Consider the following 19210-nt stretch of genomic DNA (forward strand, 5'->3'; position numbering starts at 1 on the left):
ATCACCCTGACCAAGCAATTATCCAAAACCTTAGCAAAAGTCTTGGCGTCAGCATTGATCAAGGAAATCGGCCGATATGACGCGCAAGATACGGGAGTCTTCCAAGGCTTCAATATAAGTACACTTACTGCCTCCACCCAAGATGCAGGGACCTGTTGGGATTCACAAGCCTTGGTGAGGACCTCTGTCAAACGAGGGACCAGGAGGGAGTTATTGTGGACATAAAACTCTATTGGAAGGCCATCCGGGCCTTACCTGATTGCAAGTCCGACATTGCATCTAAGACTTCCTCAGAGGAAATAGTGGCATCTAACTGTTGCCTCTGAGAATCTGAGAACTGCAGGAAAGGAATATCAGTTAAGTAAGACTGAATTTCAGCCACTGACAGCTGCAACCTAGAGGTATAAAAGAGACTCATAAAAGATGGCAAAATGTCGGTTTATATGCTTAGGATCTGTGTGGACAACCCCCACTGCATCTAAAATTCTAGAGATAGCTGTGACGCTGTTTTTCTCTTTAGCCAACCAAGCCAAAAGTTTCCCTGCCTTCTCACCTTGCTCAAAAATCCTTTGGGTTTGATGAAGAAGGGACATCCTTGTGGCCCTGACTCTGCACACACGGAGCCTCCTCAAGCTCTGCTGCCAATTATCATAATCCAGGTCAGATTTAGAAGAAAGATACTGGTATTCCAGAGTCGCTAATGAAAGCTCAGCAGAACTCTCCCTCTTAGAGGCAGCTATAGCGGAGGTATATGAACCCCGAGCCACCACCTTATGGGCATCCCAGACCCTACATAATGTAGCAGTGCCACTGTTCCAATCCCAGTACTCCTTTAAGTCAGTGTCAACCTTTTCACTAACACCTGAGTTCTCGATCCAGAACTGGGAAACTCGTTTAATCACAGCTCCCTTCTGCCTGCAGAAATCCAAAGTCACCAAGAGTGGATAATGATCAGAGACTCCCCGTGGAAGGATCTAGAACTCACGGACCAAAGGAAGCACATCTTGGTTGCCAAAAGCCAGACCAATACGGGACAAAGGGCGGTGAGAAGCAAAGTGGCAAGCGTATTGACGCAAATTGGGATTCTTCCACCACCATATATCTGTAAGAAGGAGAGTCTCCGAGTCCGACCATGCCCCAATTTCCCCATCTCTACTTTGGGGGTTAAGCACCCCAATTTACCCATCTCTACTTTGGGGGTTAAGCCTGTCAATGTCTGGGTTGGGGGACATGTCACAATTTCCACAAATCAATAGTTTGGCTGGATAGTGCAGAGAAACTTTACTCATGACCACGTCCATCAGAGAGATGTAACCAGGTGGAAGGATATAAACACCCACTATAATATATTTGATCCTATTTGCGGTCTGTAGTTTTTAATTTTTTTTTTATTGTGATTTTCCTTAATAAGCATTAATTATTGTATCTGGGGCTGGATTTATTGGCATTTTGTTGTGTCATGGACGCTTTTGTTGTGTAATATTGGTATGTTCGCCCATAGACATGGATCTTGGTTTGAATATTGTATTGCCCTTTTTTTTTGTTTTACTTTCTCTTTCTTTCTTCTTTCACACCCCTCCCCTCTTCATGCACCTGTAAAGCGTGGTCTGGTTTATACATTTATATCCAAGTATATCTGTATTTTACAAGAGATGCATCTCACTGGGCAGAGGGTACTGGCACTGCAAAGGCGTTGGGTAGCTCATTCATACCATTCTACTTATTTCTCATATTCCCGTGGTGTCAGTGTCCTGGTCCATAGAGCGCTCCCTTATCAGTCATTGGACCTCTATCTAGATCAATTGGGGAGATTTATTGTGTTGGCTTGTCTTATACATGGGTATAAGTTGACACAGCTGAGAGATCAAATTATACTTATGATTAGTCACAGATGAGGGGGAATTAGACAGGCTAAACTCTCTAAATACATACAGGGTGCATTACTCTATGTTTTCTTTCTATCCTGTGCAAAAGCTCAGGTCCACTTTAAAGGATAGGATATGGTGGCATTCTGTCTAATTAAATCTGAATTGCAAAATGTTAAGTGCACCAAATGGTTGACTGATAAAATAAGTATATACTTTCTCCTAATGCTCTATGGACTATTAGCATCGATATTATAGCAAATCATATGAGCAAAAGTTTATTTGGTATATGCAGGAGCGTTAATAGGGTGGATTGCCCCCTCCCCACCCCCGTCTGCAAAAATGTATTCCTTGGCAATGCTGTGTTGTTTGGCTTCATTAACACTCAATGTTTTCTAAAAAAAAAAAGAGTACGGGCTCTTTCACACTTTTTGCTGGCGTTTTGCAGGAGTGATTTTTTCCACAATTTCACATGGAAAAATCACTGAACACTGCGGCGATTTTGCCACGATCGCATTTAGCACTTCTATAGCACTGAAACGCGATTGCTGGGAAATTGCCAGAAAATAGTGCAGGCGACGCGTTTGCATTTTGCGTTTTTGGGTGATTTGCATTATTTTGGGCGATTTGCGGCGATTAACGCAAATCGCCCAAGTAAGAACGGGCCCATAGGGTTTCATTACACTAGTGCCAAGAAGCTGTCAGCAGCTGAATGGATAGCAGTATCCCTTAAATACTTCTTCAGAGCAGAGAAGAGGGACGGACCACTTGAAACGTCAGCGTTCCAGAACAAGCTAGAGTGATGTCACTCCAAGTAGCCAGGACTGTTCAGCCTATCATTGCTGCGCTTCTGGATATCAGGCTGCCTAACGCTGAATACGGCTGCAGATCTGTGAGTCTCTCCCCACTGTGTGTTCCGGGTGGCTCGAGCGGTGGCTAGAGAATCATCTCTTCTTGTACGGCATTAACCACCTCATCACATGTATGGAGCGGGTAATGTACGCAGGGCTGCACGTGAAGTAGCATAGATCGTTATTTGTGATGATTCATGATGGTATAAGTGTGCAATTTTTTCTATCTATACATCCTATTCTGAACACAAGGGGCTTGATTCACAAAAGAGTGCTAACTGTTAGCACGGCCGTTTTCGCGCGAATTTTCGCATCGCGCGCGCTCGCGAATTTTCACGCGAAACGATAACAGATTAGGCTGTAAGGCCTTCTACATGCTCTATATGGATACATTTTGCTTTTTGTGCTTGCAAGCATATTTTAACATTTTTTAATTGTGAATTAGGTGGAGTAAAATTTCTTTGCTGGACCCCTGTTTGAACCATTTTTTTCAGACAACCCATTACAATGAGAGTATTGGTGAGGGTAATGCATGTGTGTGGTACCATTACTATGTGCATATGCATTGTACTGATGTTTCTGTGTATGGTTTAAATAGGCAGGTGCCCAATTAGGTTTTGTGGAGAAGATACTTCATGCTATTTTATGAAATAAAGAGTGTAATCAATTTTAGTAGCGCTGTGGATTTTTACTATATAATTTAACTCATGTTTTATGTCAGTCCTGTATACTGTTGGATCTGCTGAGGAAACATGGTTAACATGGTTAATAATAAGTTCAAGATGGTGTTCTTTAAGGCCACAATGGAGTCCCTTATTCTTCTTATTTGGAGATTCAAACATCTAGTTCTGTTCTTCTAATTTTCCAACAAGGATAATCTGTCTTCATGGAGTTAAATGTGTAGTCTTTCCTCATCCATTGTTTGGGCTTGTTGACACAGTAACCTATGTCAGATGTCGTTGTGCTGGTAACTGTCTGCAGCTGACAATGCTTCTTTGAAGAGGTGCTGGAAATTACAGAATATTTCAGTATAAACAAACTTGGTCCTGTGAGTCTCTGGTGAGTTACCAGGCATGTCATCAAACATATCCATGGGAAGGAGTGTGCAGAGAGTATACACGTTCCCATTAATTCATCTCCCTGCTAACGGGCAGCAACGGTAGCGCGCACGGGGCACTGGCGGGAGCAAGCGGAGGCCGCCCGCCTCTAAAGACAAATATTCATGGCCCTGGGACTTCAAGTGAAGTTTTCACAGGCCGTGATTATACTGCACCTGGTGCAGTAAGTGGTTAAGCACCACTCATGCACACAATTTCTAAACTTCTGTTATGGAACGTCTCATCTTTGCTGACAGCATTATACACAGTTGAGGTTTAGGGAAGATATTGAGAGACTTGGGCAGAGAAGATTCACTGCACTAAAAAGCTGATTGTCAGTAACTTTTCAAACAGGTGTCTCATGTAGTCATTATTTCAGAGTACTAGTGGGCTTCTGGATCTCAGCACCTGACAAATTGGGCTGCATTACATCATGGACTATTATGCCAGCAAATATGCCTCTGTTGGTTATTTGTAAAAATTTCCTTTAATTAATACAAAATATGGTGTCATTCGACATAATGGTTCCTGAGTTGAAGCTCATTGTTATTACCGTACTTTTCGGACTATAAGACGTACTTTTTCTCCCTCAAAAGTGGGGGTAAATAATGTGTGCATCTTATAGTCCGAATGTACGATATTCAGGTCAGTGTAAAGGTGGCCACACACGATACAATAAAATGATCCGATTTTACGGCAATTCGATAAAAACGATCGGATCTCCTGAAAAAATCGAAAGCTTTCTTTTCATTCGACTGAAAAATCCAATCGGATTTCCCGTTTTCTTTGATTTTTATTGATCCGGAATGCCAGATATTTTTCTTCAATCTTTCTAAAGATTGTATGGTGTGTGTGTTAGATTGTCAATTTATTAATATACAAACCCTAACAATTTTGTCAGAGTTTCCAATCATTTTTATCATAATTGGGGAAAAATTGAGTGCAGGTGTGTGGTACATTGGTCATATTTTTGAAATGTTACAATCAGTCAGAAAAATTGATAGTAATTCTTAAATTGAACAGATATTCAAAAAATTGTATGGTGGGTGGCCACCTTAAAGAGACTGTAACAAATTTTTCAGCCTTAGTTCTTCTATTCTATAAGTTCCTATGCCTGTTCTAATGTGCTCTGGCTTACTGCAGCCTTTCCTAATTGCACTGTCTCTGTAATAAATCTTATCTCCTTTCCTCTGTCGTGTCTGTCGGGCTAAGGCTTGAATGTGTGGAATGTGCAGGGCTGCTTGTGATTGGATAGAAGCGATACACACCCTCTGCAGGCCCTCTGCACACTCTGTATGACTCACACACTCTGTTTATGTGAGCCTATCACAAGCTGGTTAGTTTGTTTGTAAACACTGCCTAAAACTGTTAATTACAAGCCAGGATTGCAGCAGAGAGTGGCAGAAACAGCACAGAGGGGCACAGGAGAAAATAAGGAATAGAATGGTATGCTTTTTAGTGTAAGAATATTAGAGTACAGATTCTCTTTAAGTCTTCCCCCATTTAATCTAATGATTGCTGCTGAAACTGCAAGTGCAGTGGAAGCCCTTACCATTCCAGTCAGCCCACGCCTCCTCTGTCAGGAATCCTCTCTGAGCTTCTATCGTCACTCCCTCTGCATGAGTGCCAGTGTGGTGTCTGAAAAGGCTACTTCGTCTGATTTAGCTACCAGTAGCTAAATCATACAGCATAGTGAGTTAGGAAAAGCTACCATGTCTGAATTGGCTACCATGGCAAAAAAAAAAAGTCTTGTGTATAAGTTGTATAATATATTGTTTGACCTTGAGTGATAGTTTACAGATTTTATTTATTTAATGGTAATTATTTATTTAATGGTTTTCCTTTAACATGTTAATACCATGTTTGTTTTTTATTTCTTGGTTTTTAGTGACCTGTTTTTTAACCTAATTTTTGGAGTAGAAAAATCTGGCATGCATGTTTTGCATTTGGATTGTGTTACCTTAGTTATTAAGGCACTTTTCAGGCATAGTAGAGAATCCGTCATATTTGACATGTTAACTCTCGATGGATTGTGCTACCTGTGTTTTTAAGGCGCTTTGTGGCCAAAGGAGCAAAATCCGACAGTCATATATTTGCATCTTAACTCTCTGTGGATTGTGATATGACAGGACACCTGGTCACAAGAGCAGAGAGCATGAGGAGTTCCAGCGTGTAGGAGTAAACACTCAGCCATGCTTGCTTCTGAACTTGTCTGATCTCTGGCGTCCTCAAGCAAAGAACCCCACATTTGCCGGCATCAGACAGGAGACATGACTGTAGTGCATGACTCACCAGATCCTCAGGTGTGAGAGAGGCCACAGGCCAGGTCATGGCGTGAGGGGACTGGAGGAATTCCAGTGTGTAAGAGTGAACAAGCTCCTGAACTAGATGTCTGATCTCTGGCGTCCTCGTGCAGAGATCCCTGTTTGAAGTTAACAGGTGAAGTGACAGGATTGTAGTGCAGGAAGTCTTAAATAGCTAACCATCCCTTTTCTGAGCAGTCAGCAGTGAATAAAGTGTGTTTAAAACACTTTCTGTCATGCTGTCATTCTTCAGGGACCACTCTGTTTAATAGATGCTATCTGTTCTTTTTTGAATAGATAAGGGTCTTTACATTAACTGGTAGTAAAATGGTACATTTGCAGGCTGTAAATTAGAGGTCACCTCTCTTTGGCTGTGACTTTGATGAACAGAGGCGCCAGCAGAATAAAAACAATAATTAAAACTTTTAAAATATGCTGGGGAGGCAGTGGTGGACCTACCTCTGAAAGCAGACTAGACTACTTGTCTGACATAAATAAACACTTTATTAGTACCCCAATAGATGCAACGCGTTTCGCAGGACCAAGCCCGCCTCACCAGGCAATAAAACAGGGGACAAAACAGTAGCTCTCAGGTAGCACGTATAGCGCCTCTGGCTGTGTGAATCAGCAGATGTCTTTGGCTGTGGGTGAAATGGAATAGAGAAGGAATACTAGCTCTGGTCATCACAGGGTTAATGTGTTCCTGTCACTACTCCCCATGAAGCTGACTGTTACATGCAAGTAGACAGAGAAAGGGCCAAAAGGTACAACAAGCAAGGTGTGACTATTATTTACAGTTTGCCTATGTGAACTTCAGTTTAGCTTGGTACAATGTCAACAATAATAATGTTAACATTAGTATGGCACTTTTCTCCTGTCATGATCCAAAAGGTACACGTAGAAACACAGGGGGACACAAGAGGTAAAAGGGGAACACAAGAGATACAAGGAGACACAAAAGGGACATAACAGTGTACAAGGGGGACATCATTGGGGGAAGAAGATCCGCAAGAAGCCCCTGCACCATGGACGCACCAGGTTTAGTATATTTTTTTTCCTGGATTTTGTCCTCTAAATCTAGGTGTGTCTATGGTCCAGAGCATATTAGTCCAAAAAACACAGTATATATATTTTAAATGGAAAATGGTTATTTTTTTTATATACATTAATTTATGATTCTAGTCCAGAAATAGAACATAATGGAGTTGCTTACCTTTGAACCTAGGCCAGCTGCTTTTGACTTTGGCCACTGGAACATCAAATCTGACGTAAGTTCCTCTAGCAGTTACATCTGACTGCAACTCTATGCTGTTCTCATTTGTTGTCCCTCTACTTATCTAAAAAGAAGTGTAACATGTCATTACAATTATATCACACTGTAACATTCTATTTTTGTAAAATTAACATATGTATAGGAAAGCTTTCTTCGGCAAAGTGCATAGGTTAATACAAAGTCATACAGTATTTCTGTTTATGTACTTTGTAAACTTTCTGAAAAAGTGCACACCATTTTTTTTTTATATTTTCCAGTTGTAACTAAACCAAATATCAATATAATAGCAATAAAAAACACTATAGCTTCCTGTAAGTTAAAACTTTACTGTTTATACATGTCTTTTATAGGCAAATATATTTGTATGCAAAAAAATTGAAAACACGAAAAATTGTTGAATTCCTGCATATACTGTATGACTGGTAAACTGTGTCAGAGCATCCTGATGAGTGAGAACCAATGGCGAAACATGTAGGGTGGTCATAATGCTGCTAATTTAAAAACAGTTATGAAAATTCACACATGTGAGGAGGAGGTGAGCCAAGCTGTGGGACTTTACGAATGGTAATCAGGCACAGGCCCACATGCAAGAGAGAGCCCGTAGTCTTTTAATCCTGAGGATGTGTAAGTGCTATATATGTTTTTTTTAAGGATTTTTAATTATATGCTAATACTATCTTCATTGAGCTGTATGGCTGCTAAGGAAGTATCAGGAACTTTGTTTTGAAGCCAACACACAAAATTCCACAGTATCATATACTAATCGCTTAAAACAACAACAATGCTAGGCAAAAAATATGTAGCTCTAGGATAAGGACACTTGAAAAGTAGAGAATGGCCCCGTATTCCATTTTCACTTTTTCTCCTAGGTTTTCTCCTAGGCTATATTTTCACAACTTATGAAAAAATGCATTTACGCCACCAGCAAGCAAAAAGATAATTGACAGTACCTTTCCACCTACTTTTTGGTACTTTTTCAATTGTAAAACTCTGAAAAGTTATTTTAAAAAGAAGATGAAAATTATCTCCTAGGAAATAATACACCTTGCCAATAAAATGCCTTTTAAACATCCAGCAAGTAAGAAAATCATTTTGATAGCACTTTTTTTTTACTACTTGTAATACTTTTTTTTTTAATTGCAAAATTCTAAAAATGTATTTTAAAGAGAAGTTGAAAAATTATCATGTAGGAGAAAACTTAGGAGAAAAAGTGAATTGCATATGGGTCCAGGGACCATATGCAATTCATTTTTTCTCCTGCCCTTTCTCCTTTTCTGGTTCCAGCTGGGGGGGGGGGGGAGGGGGGGGCGTTGTTGCAGCTCTCCGCTTGGAAATAGGCAGAAATAGCCGATCTCAGTCAGGTAGAGCGGACCCGAACGCGATTGGGTATTTCCGCCTATTTCAGAGCCGAATGCCGCTACTGCGCCTGCGGTGGAGTCGGGAAGGTAAATATTTACATTCCCACCATTTGGGGAGCTCGATCGCTGCCACCGTGGGATGGAGGAGGATGGGAGAAGCCTCGATAGGATCCAGAGGCTTCCCCCTACTGAGGTAAGTACCCCTCAGGGAAACTTTTTATGTTATAGATTCTCTTTAAAAGAACACTATCAAACCAAGTGTTCTAAAATGACAATGTACAAATAATGTCTAAGTAGCTGTGTAAACATTTTCCTACTTTTCATGGTAAATATCAGAGGCAAAAGCTTTAATTCATTGTGTGATGTATTTAGCTCTATTGGGACAAATCAATTGCAGAAGGGGTGTCTGCTTCAATGCACAGTCAGTGTTGCATGTCAGTCAGTATGTTTCTCTGAAAGCAAAAAACGTATTAAAAGCTGTGGTGTCACAGACAATTACAAATGTTTATAACAAGTTACATTTCCTCTGCTCTCATCAGACATTTCAGTCAGAGACACAGAACACAGCAGTTGCAGCTGTTGGGAGCTTTCTCTCTCACACACACAGTTTCACACAGGGTTAACAAATGAAGTGTGAGAAGAATTCCCCCTCCCCATATGGTTCATTCTGTCAGTTTTGGCATCAGTAAAGTATGAAAGTATATTGATAACAGTAAACAAAGAGGTTGTCAGTGAAATGTATACACCAGTACTTAGCAGCACTTCCCAAAAATGTCCTATCTCAATTGAAAAAAATATGTTAATATCTGGAAGTTTTTTTTTAAGGGACATTGTTTAAACATAGGATAATATCAGTGTTCATGAATGTGTCATTCGATTTAAAACACATGTATTAAATATTGAACATGTAGTACTTTTTGAAAAACACTGATCTAGTTCTAGGTTTAGTAAAGACCACCTGGGTGTTGCATCACACTACTGGGTCAACTACTATGAATAGATACGCTGAAAGATGGTTGTTTTTTAATCTAAAATTTTGCCTCTCAATAAAAATAAAAACACTGTAAATGTATGCATAAACCTTATCCAAACTGTGAACCTGGAAGAAGGGAATCAATGGATTGCTGCTTAACTTTCTAAATGACTTGCCATCACTAATGAACAATGAATTCCCAGCTGTCTCGTGAAATGCATAAAAATGGAGCATCTGTATGTGAAATACAACTCAAAAAAAAGCTGGGTCATATAATGTTTCAAAACAATAGGTAAAATGTCTCAATTTGCATTTACCAAACTAGTAGGGACAGAAATTGTTTTTTCTTAAAAATTAGATTGGATCCAGTATTTGCTAAAAGAACAGACGCGCCAGCAGGATAAAATGCAATCTAAATGAAAAGCGCATAAGATGGGGGCAAGGGTGGTCTTACCTCCCCAGGAGAAGACAACTATTGTATATAGTCAACAAGAGAAAAACTTTTAGTCTAAAGAATTAAAAAGTGTTTCTCTTGTTGGCTATATACAATAGTTGTGTCTTCTCTTGGGGAAGTAAGAGCCCACCCTTGCCCCCCATCTTATGCTACTTTTAACTTAGATTGCATTTTATCCTGCTGGCACCTTTGTTCTTTTACAAAATACTGTTATCCACCTGGTGGATGGATGTGGTCCCTTTCTTTCTTTTTATTCCTACGGAGAGCGACTTCTTAACCTGAGTGGGGACAGGTCTAAATTCCCCGCAGGCACATACAGTGCTTGCCTACCTTGTCAACCTACACTTGTGAGTATATATCTATACTGATACTACTACACTCATCATCATCATCAGTAATCCACTATTGGGGGCTCTCGGTTGTGTTTTCTCTTTGTTTTCGCTTTCTTTTACAGTATTTGCTAAGGTTTAGATCACATACATTTTTCCACTAGTGACCTCAATTTGATCAGTACAGGTATTACAGTGAAAATGCTAAGCACATTTGTTGAATAAAACTGTTTTATTAAAATTTCAGAAGCCCTACATAGAAGATTATAAAATGGGTATATGAAACTTCTTATAATGCACCTCTCAGCTTTTCTTTTGCAAGCCACAATTTGTAATTTGTATTTTAAGTGTTCCAGCCAAGATCTGAATATTAGTAGTACAGTAATGTGCATGCTGAGCACACACAATGCATACAACAAATATGGGCTGGATTCATACCTTTGGGAAACTTTCAAGTGCTCACAACTATCCTGAAAATAAAGTTTTTCCCATAAATACTTAATTAGTGCTTATAATAAACATCACTTACATCTTCTGAAGAAGCATTCTGATGCACCTGGTAATGAAAACTTGGTTCTGCTGTGATCTTCACAAAGTTTTTTGCTAAGCTTTTATTTGTATAGTACTGGACAAAACGAGTTCTTCTCACTAGCATGTGTAAAATGAAGCATATAAGCTCCAGTGAGATGGAAATTAAGAAAAAGATAATGGTGCTCTCTTTCTCATCCGGCAACAGAAGCTTTGTGAATATTCGGCTGAGTGAGATAATAACTCCTGCAGTACCTGTAATGGGAAATCAAAAATCTGTTAACTGTTTTCAGTAGAAATGATATAAATGAGTTAATTTGCCGTGTTAAGAACACAAACTTAATTTTGTGTTTCAGGTATTCTGAAATGACTTTGGGCTGTTTCCCCTAGAGCCCAACCATCCCACAACCAGCACTGGCTACAGTGAAACTCTGGGTATGGGTACTAAAAGTACACTGGAGGTAGAAAGCCAGATACCTCTGTGCTAAGGTTTCTGATGGTCCCTGATGCTTTTTATTTTAATTTGTCACTAGATGTGAAGATCCCCACACATGTTTACCAGGATCGCTCAGGCACCGCGGGGAGGTAAATGGAGCAGCATTGATTGACAGAATTGCTAACTATTAAACTTTCCAGTGATTGGACAGCCATCATAGGACTGGTACGCTTGCTGTATACTCACAATTCTTTGTATGAACGATTGGAAATGATCGTTTGGGACCACTAAAGGAAAAAAATCTCCTAACCAATCCGATTCCGATTAATGAAGTTAATCTGATTAGACTGGTTAGAAGATTCTTGTCCATTAGTGGTCTCAAACGATCATTTCTGATCATTCATACAAAGAATCATTCGTAAATGATCGTTTGGCAAATTGTTTGGTTAGTGGCCACCATTAATGTCCATCAAAGGGATCTACTGTCTAATGTAACTGCTATACAAGAAACAGTCACTGATCTGTGTCTAACTGCCTGATTGACAAAAGAGCTATTTATAATGTCTAATTTGCTGATAACAGAATGATAAAATAGGCATCATTTTAATAGCTTGTTCATAGGTGAGGAAAGATCTGGAGGTGTGGTCAATAATGTGTTTCAATTGGAAAATACCCCCAGTAGTTCAAGCTTTCACAATGGGATACATTAAGCTGTTGGGTATATTAGGGATGAAGAGTATATTAATACTAAGGGATATTTTTGCCACAATTCTAAATCTAGAGTTGCAGTAATTTCAGATGTGTTTTGAAAACGGAATAGTCTTGAGTAAGGGGGAAACAGTAGAAGGGTTCTGGGTTGTCCATAGAAAGGTGCAAGGGTGGATCAGAGCCAGCCACTGTTTTTCCATTTTCATCCATTTAGAACATTTATTTATTGTATTTATAAAGTGCCAACATATTAGGCAGCACTGGACATTAGTTAAGGTTACAGACAATATTTAGGGGTGACATACAGCAATAAGACAATACAGGAATACATGCAAACCAGATCACACAGCACGGTATGAGTACAAGGTAATGATTGGTCAGTCACTGGATGGGAACATGGAGGCAAGTCAAAGTTCACTCAAGAGATTACTCAGCTCCATATGGTGGGTGTACAGTAATGGAGGTGCATGAACAGGTAGGAGACATAATAAGGAGGACCCTTCCTGAAGGCTTACAATCTAGAGGGAGAGGGAGAGACACGAAAGGTAGGGGACCAGAGTTCAGCTGTGGGTTTAGAACTCCAGAGAGAGGGGGGTGTAGGACAGAGTAAAAAGGTGAGTTTTGAGGACCTTCTTGAAGATGTTAAAGGAGGGGGAATCCCTAATGGGGGAGGTAGGGAGTTCCATAGTGTTGGAGCAGCTCTTGAGAAGTCCTGGAGGTGTGCATGGGATTGGGCGATGCGGGGGGCAGTCAGGCGAAGTTCATTGGAGGAGTGGAGTGAGCGGCTAGGTGTGTACCTCTGAGTAAGATCGGAAATGTAGGTTGGGCAGGTTTTGTGGACAGATTTGTAGGCCAGACACATTATCTTGAATCTGATTCAGGACTGGATAGGAAGGCAGTGGAGGGATTCACAGAGGGGAGCTGCCATGATGGAGAGATGAGAGAAGTGGATAATTCTGGCTGCCGCATTCATTACGGACTGCAGCGGGGCATACATGTAGAATAGTACATACATATAGAATATACATGTAAATGAGTCCAGGGCACACCATGTGTAAGCGAGCTGCAAAGTTTTGTTCGGTAACATCTGGAATTCCTAGTCACCTGTGCTCTCTCCTCAAAATATCTACAGTAGCAATTATGCAGAACTGGGACACTCATAGTAGTTTTGAGCCAAGCAGGGCATTTTGGCGCATGCTTCACACAGAGAAGCCCCGAAGCTTGGTGCAGCTATAGCAATAATGCTATAGTCCGTGCTCCTTGCAAGGGTAATTCGGGGATCCGGCAAATGTACTTCTCCCTCTGAGTTTAGTATTTAACACCCCCCCCCCCCCAAATTTGTGCGGCAGCGGGGTGAGCCGTCATTCTGCTCACGCTGCGCCCAGAAGCCTCTGCGCCAAACAGCCATTTTGCGCGTTTTGGGAGCATTGTCATTAAAACATAGTGTATCCTACTGGAAAAGATAGCGGATAGCTTTTAAATGGGAGTAGAATGCATATCTGAGTGAACATTGTATCTAGCAAGTCTAGAAAAAAACAAAAAGGCAACATGAAATAAGTAACATACTGGGTGGCATTTACTGTATATAGTGTCCAGACTTCAGTACTTAATGCATTAGGGCTACAGGGGAAGAAAGAAATATGCAAGGCTTTGTAAAAAAAAACAACACATTGGAGCAAAGAAAAAACAGGGGTTTTGTGGGACCAATAGAATATGAGAACAACATTTAATCAGATATAAATACATATATAATTTGTATAGGCGAGGTAAAGAAACAGGTCACAACAAACAGCCTTTAAGTGAAGGACCTGTATTGATTATATTTATTATACTGTTATATGTGTAATCTTCCATATGATCTACTTCTGTTTTTTATTTACTTTTACAGTGCGGTCCATAAATATTTGTACAGTGACAACTTTTTTTTTTCTAATTTTGGTTCTGTACATTACCATAATGAATTTTAAATGAAACAACTCAAATGCAGTCGATGTGCAGACTATCAGCCTTAAATCAGTGGGGTGAAATGATTGCATAGAAATGAGAGGCAATTAAAGCATTTTGTAATACAATCCCTTCATTTTAGAGGCTCAAAAGTAAAATGACAATTAAAAACTCAAAGGCTATTTAATGGGCAGGTGTCCGCAAATCCATTGTTATGTCGTTGTCAATTAAAGCAGAAAGAAGAAAAGCGGGACACCACTTCCTCGTAAAATCCCTTTATTTTATTCTGCCTCTGAAGAAGCTGGTGTAACCAGTGAAACAGCTGTCAGGCACTTAATACCCCAACTCCTCTGTACCTGTTATACCCAACTGCAAATAAAGGGATTTTATGAGAAAGTGAATCCCTGCTTTTCTTCTTTTTGCTGGATTTTACAAGTGTTTTGGATGAGTACGCTCCTTGTCCCAGTTCCAGTTGATCCACCCTGCTGCATTTGGTGCCAGGTACTGTTCCTCTTTTTTATACACGAGTCATTATCAATTAAGAAGATGAAAGGCCTAGAGTTACTTTGAGGCATGGTACTTGCTTACATGTGGAAGATTTTGGCGTAAGCATAGAACGTGGTCAAAGGAGCTCTCCATGCAGGTGATAGAAGCCATCCTTAAGCTGCGAAAAAAGAAAAAAACCCATCCGAGAAATTTCTACAATATTATGAGTGGCAAAATCTACAGTTTGGTACATCCATGGAAAGAAAGCAAGCACTAGTGAACACTGCAATGCAAAAAGACCCGGACGTCCACCAAAGACAACAATGGTTAATGATCGCAAAATCATTTCCGTGGTGAAGAGAAACCCCTTCACAACAGCCAGCTATGTGAACAACACTCTCCAGGGGGTAGGCGTATTGATATCCAAGTTTACCATAAAGAGAAGACTACATGAAAGTAAATACAGAGGGTGCACTGCAAGGTGCAAGGTATTCATAAGCCTTAAGAATAGAAAAACTAGATTGGACTTTGCTAAAGAACATCTTAAGAAGTCAGCACATTCTTTGGACAGATGACCAAGATCAACCCTTTACCAGAATGATGGCAAGAAAAGCATACCACATCATCTGTAAAACACGGTGGAGGCAGTGTGATGGCTTGGGAGTGCATGGCTGCCAGTGACACTGGGACACTAGTGTTTATTTATGATGTGAGACTGGACATAAGCAGCTGAATGAAGGAGGTGTTCACACATACTGTCTGCAGTGGAAAATTCATGAATGGCCTATTCGGTCAACTGATCTTAAGCCCCATCTACACGATACAATTCTTTGTGCGATTCGATTACGGTTCTATTTACGATCCGATTAAATCCAACATGTCCGATCGGGATTCGATTCCATTCAATTCAATTTGCCATTGTTTTGCAATGGCAAATCGAATTGAATCGAATCCCGATCGGACATGCCGGAATTAATCGGATCCTAAATAGAATCGTAATCGAATTGCACAAAGAATCGTATTATGTACATTGGCTTTAACCCAACTGAGCATGCATTTTACTTGTTGGAAGAATAAACTTTGGACAGAAAGGCCCACCCACAAATAGCAATTGAAAGCCGCTGCGGTAAGGCCTGGCAGAGCATTAAAAAAGAGGAATCCCGCATCTGGTCATGTCCATGAGTTCAAACTATAGGCTGTCATTGTAAGCACTATTTTCCGCGCAAAGAGTTATAAGAGTTCCATGAGCTGCCCAGAAGTAAAAAGTCCTCAGAGAGACTCCACACAAGCATAAATTCCAAACTTCAGCGCTGCATAGTCTCTTAAATTAGGAATCCATCACCAACACCACTCACAGTGCAAGCTTACCAGCTTCTAATAAGACCCAGATTATAAGGTCTGCACGTTCAATATTCCCCACGATCAAAGGCTTCCTTGTTGCCACTTTTCAGATAACATTCCTCAGACGGTATTCCCAGCATAAGAAAATATAATATAGACAGAATCTAAGTGCACTCTGTTTTAGTTTAAAAGCCGGCACTTTAATAATAAAATACAAGGTATACAAATACTCACATAAGGGCCCTTATTACAGGGACCCTCAGTTGATAAAGCATATAAAATAATGTCAGCAGGATGCCACTCTCCCATCTGCCAACCGTTTCGCCCGACCCAGGTTTCGCTACCGCGTCCTCAGGGGCTTCTGAACGGAATGGCATAACGAGTGGCTTTTAAGTAGTAGCTGAAAACAATCACGTACGCCGCTAACGCGTCAGGTCACGAGTTCCTACACCCGTAACGTCACTTCCGTCTACGTCACATCCGGAATTCAGCCGAATGGAACGCACGGAAGGTAATGTATGTTAACGTCCAAACACATTAACCACAACATCATTTGGAGCGCACGGAAGGTGAGTAATGAAACACCTTCCTCATCTGGAGCCTAAAAACTTTAAAGGCAAGACCAGAAGGCTTTTTAAACCAAGATTGCGCAGATGTTAAAGCGGCACCCTACCCAACATCAAAACAATACACAAATATATAGTAAAAACAAGTTTAAACAATGGTCAGTCATTACATTCACTAACTTCTATAGCTTAACATATAAAATTACATTACTAGTACCATATATATCACAATACATAATTAAATATAATAAACTGAAAATAATACAAAATAAATAAAAATATTACAAAATAAAACACACATAGTCAGATGGAGAGTAAAATGTACTAAACATCCATCAGAATAAAATTCCTTTATAAGATCCAATAATTTAGTAACAAATTCCTCATATCTCAATGGGTCAATTAGATATACCAGTAACTCCAGTCTGCTCTATTCATCTGTAATATAGCAGTTTAAATCTAATTCTATATTCAAACCCTTTGGATCCATACAGTCCAAAGTGTAAATCCATTTAGTCTCAGCCTTTGAGATTTCTCTCACCCTATGTGTGCCCCTCCAATTACCTAAATTCCTTTCTATCCCACAGAATATCAAACCCGAAGGGTCTTGTTGATGGTGAGTTCTAAAGTGTTCTGACACTGAATGTTCTTTATAACCATTTTTTATATTATTAACATGTTCCCCAATCCTTTCTTTGAGGGGCCTTTTAGTTCTTCCTACATAAAATTTCCCACAAGGGCATGTGAGTAGGTACACCACGTATTTCGTTTCACACGTGATGAATTGCTTGATCTTAAATTCCTCATGTGAAAATGTTTGTTGGAACCTAGGGGTAAGGGTACACGTTCTACAGGGTAGGCATTTTCTACATTTATAAAAACCAACCTCCCCAAAGGAGCTTAATCCCGTATAACTGGGTTCGTCTATAGCACTTGAAGTTAATATGTCTCTAAGATTTGGAGCCTTTCTATAAATCATTTCTGGATGTTCTGGTAAAATACCTCCTAACACTGGATCTTCTCTCAGAAGTCCCCAGTGTTTATTAAAGATCTTCCCCAATTTCTTATATTGTTGGCTAAAACCTGTTACAAATGGACAGACTAACTCTTTTCTTTCTCTATTTCTTTCTTCTAAAATAGTTTCTCTCTCAATTTGTGCAACCTCATTCCGGATAGTTTCTAATTTATCTCCATCATATCCTTTCTTTTCAAACTTTCCTTTTAATATTTCGGTTTCTGAATAAAAATCAGTTAAATCACCACAATTCCTTCTCAGACGCATAAATTGTCCTTTGGGGATACCACGCAGCCAATTAGGATGGTGACAACTGTTTACAGGAATAAAACTATTCCTATCTGTGGGCTTCGTGTACGTGCTTGTTTTAATTGACTCATTAGAGTTTCTTATCACCAAATCTAAAAAATGTACTTCATTCTTATTGAAATCACAAGTAAATATTAAATTTGGAGTCCTAACATTCAGAGCTGCTATAAAAATCTCCAGAGAATTTTCATCCCCTTTCCACATAAACATAATATCATCTATAAACCTTTTCCAAATAATTAAATTCTGATCTCTCTGTTTATAAATAAATTCTTCCTCCCACAAAGCCATGTATAGATTCGCCATACTGGGTGCGAACTTTGCTCCCATGGCTACTCCCACCTTTTGTAGGTAAAAGTTACCCCCAAACCAAAAGTAGTTGTGGTCCAATGCAAATCGGGTGCATCTAATAATAAACTGGATCTGTTTTTCCTCCAATTCTCCCTTTTTATGCATAAAGTGCTCTATTGCTTTAAGGCCCACTTCATGTGGAATTACTGTGTATAATGAAGTTATATCTGCAGTTATAAGATATGGGGGAACCTTAAAATTTAGGTCTTTAATAATATTGATCACATGCTTCGAGTCCCTCAGATAAGAATCAGTCGTGGTTACCAGAGGCTGTAGGAATTTATCTATGTATTCCCCTAATCTATAGGTAACTGAACCTATCCCACTGACAATGGGTCTTCCCGGGGGATTTGTAATGCTTTTATGCACTTTAGGCAAATAATAAATAACGGGGGTTCTAATAGTGGAGGGTTTCAAATATTTTATTTCTTTCTCATCCAAAATTCCTTCCTCACTCCCCCTGTCAATTAGAATTTCCAGTTCTTTCTTATATCTTAACCCTGGATCTCCCCTTAATCTTTCATATGTAGTCTCATCTTCCAAAAGGCGAAGCATTTCTCGATTGTAGTCCGGCTTGTCTAGTATAACTAAACCCCCCCCCCTTATCTGCTGCTTTTATCACAACATTATTATTTTCTTTAAATTCTTTAATACCTTTCCTAATCCATATATCTTTTGAAGACCTCGGAATAGTTAATTCTCTCAGGTCCTTAATTACCATCTTTTTAAAAGCTTCAATTTGATGATTATTAGTCTGTGGAGGTTTAAAAATAGATTTATTCTTTAAACCACTATGGACAATACTCCTTTCTAAACTCCCATCTACTGTATTAACTGATGGACTCGTTTTAGTCGCAAAAAATTTCTTTATACTCAAACTTCGGGTAAATTTTTGTATATCAATAAAAGTTCCAAATTTGTCTAGTTTCTTTGGTGGAGCAAACTTTAGACCCTGATCTAGCAAGGATATTTGATTCGGATTCAGAGTTATAGAGCTAAGGTTATAAATTCCTTCCCCTTCTA

General features: G+C 39.7%; 1 protein-coding gene across 2 annotated transcripts in view; it reads right to left on the reverse strand.

The window, feature by feature from the left end:
• Positions 1-19210, reverse strand: part of LOC137525722 (equilibrative nucleoside transporter 4-like) — a 112133-nt gene that overhangs the window by 27396 nt on the left and 65527 nt on the right. For both annotated transcript variants that reach the window (XM_068246899.1, XM_068246898.1), the window contains exons 7-8: positions 11033-11286; positions 7330-7453 (exon numbers count right to left, since the gene is read on the reverse strand). In XM_068246899.1, the coding sequence (XP_068103000.1) occupies positions 7330-7453; positions 11033-11286 (378 nt within the window). The remainder of the gene's footprint in view (positions 1-7329; positions 7454-11032; positions 11287-19210) is intronic.

The sequence above is a fragment of the Hyperolius riggenbachi genome, chromosome 7, assembly GCF_040937935.1.
Source record: "Hyperolius riggenbachi isolate aHypRig1 chromosome 7, aHypRig1.pri, whole genome shotgun sequence".
Lineage (NCBI taxonomy): Eukaryota > Metazoa > Chordata > Amphibia > Anura > Hyperoliidae > Hyperolius > Hyperolius riggenbachi.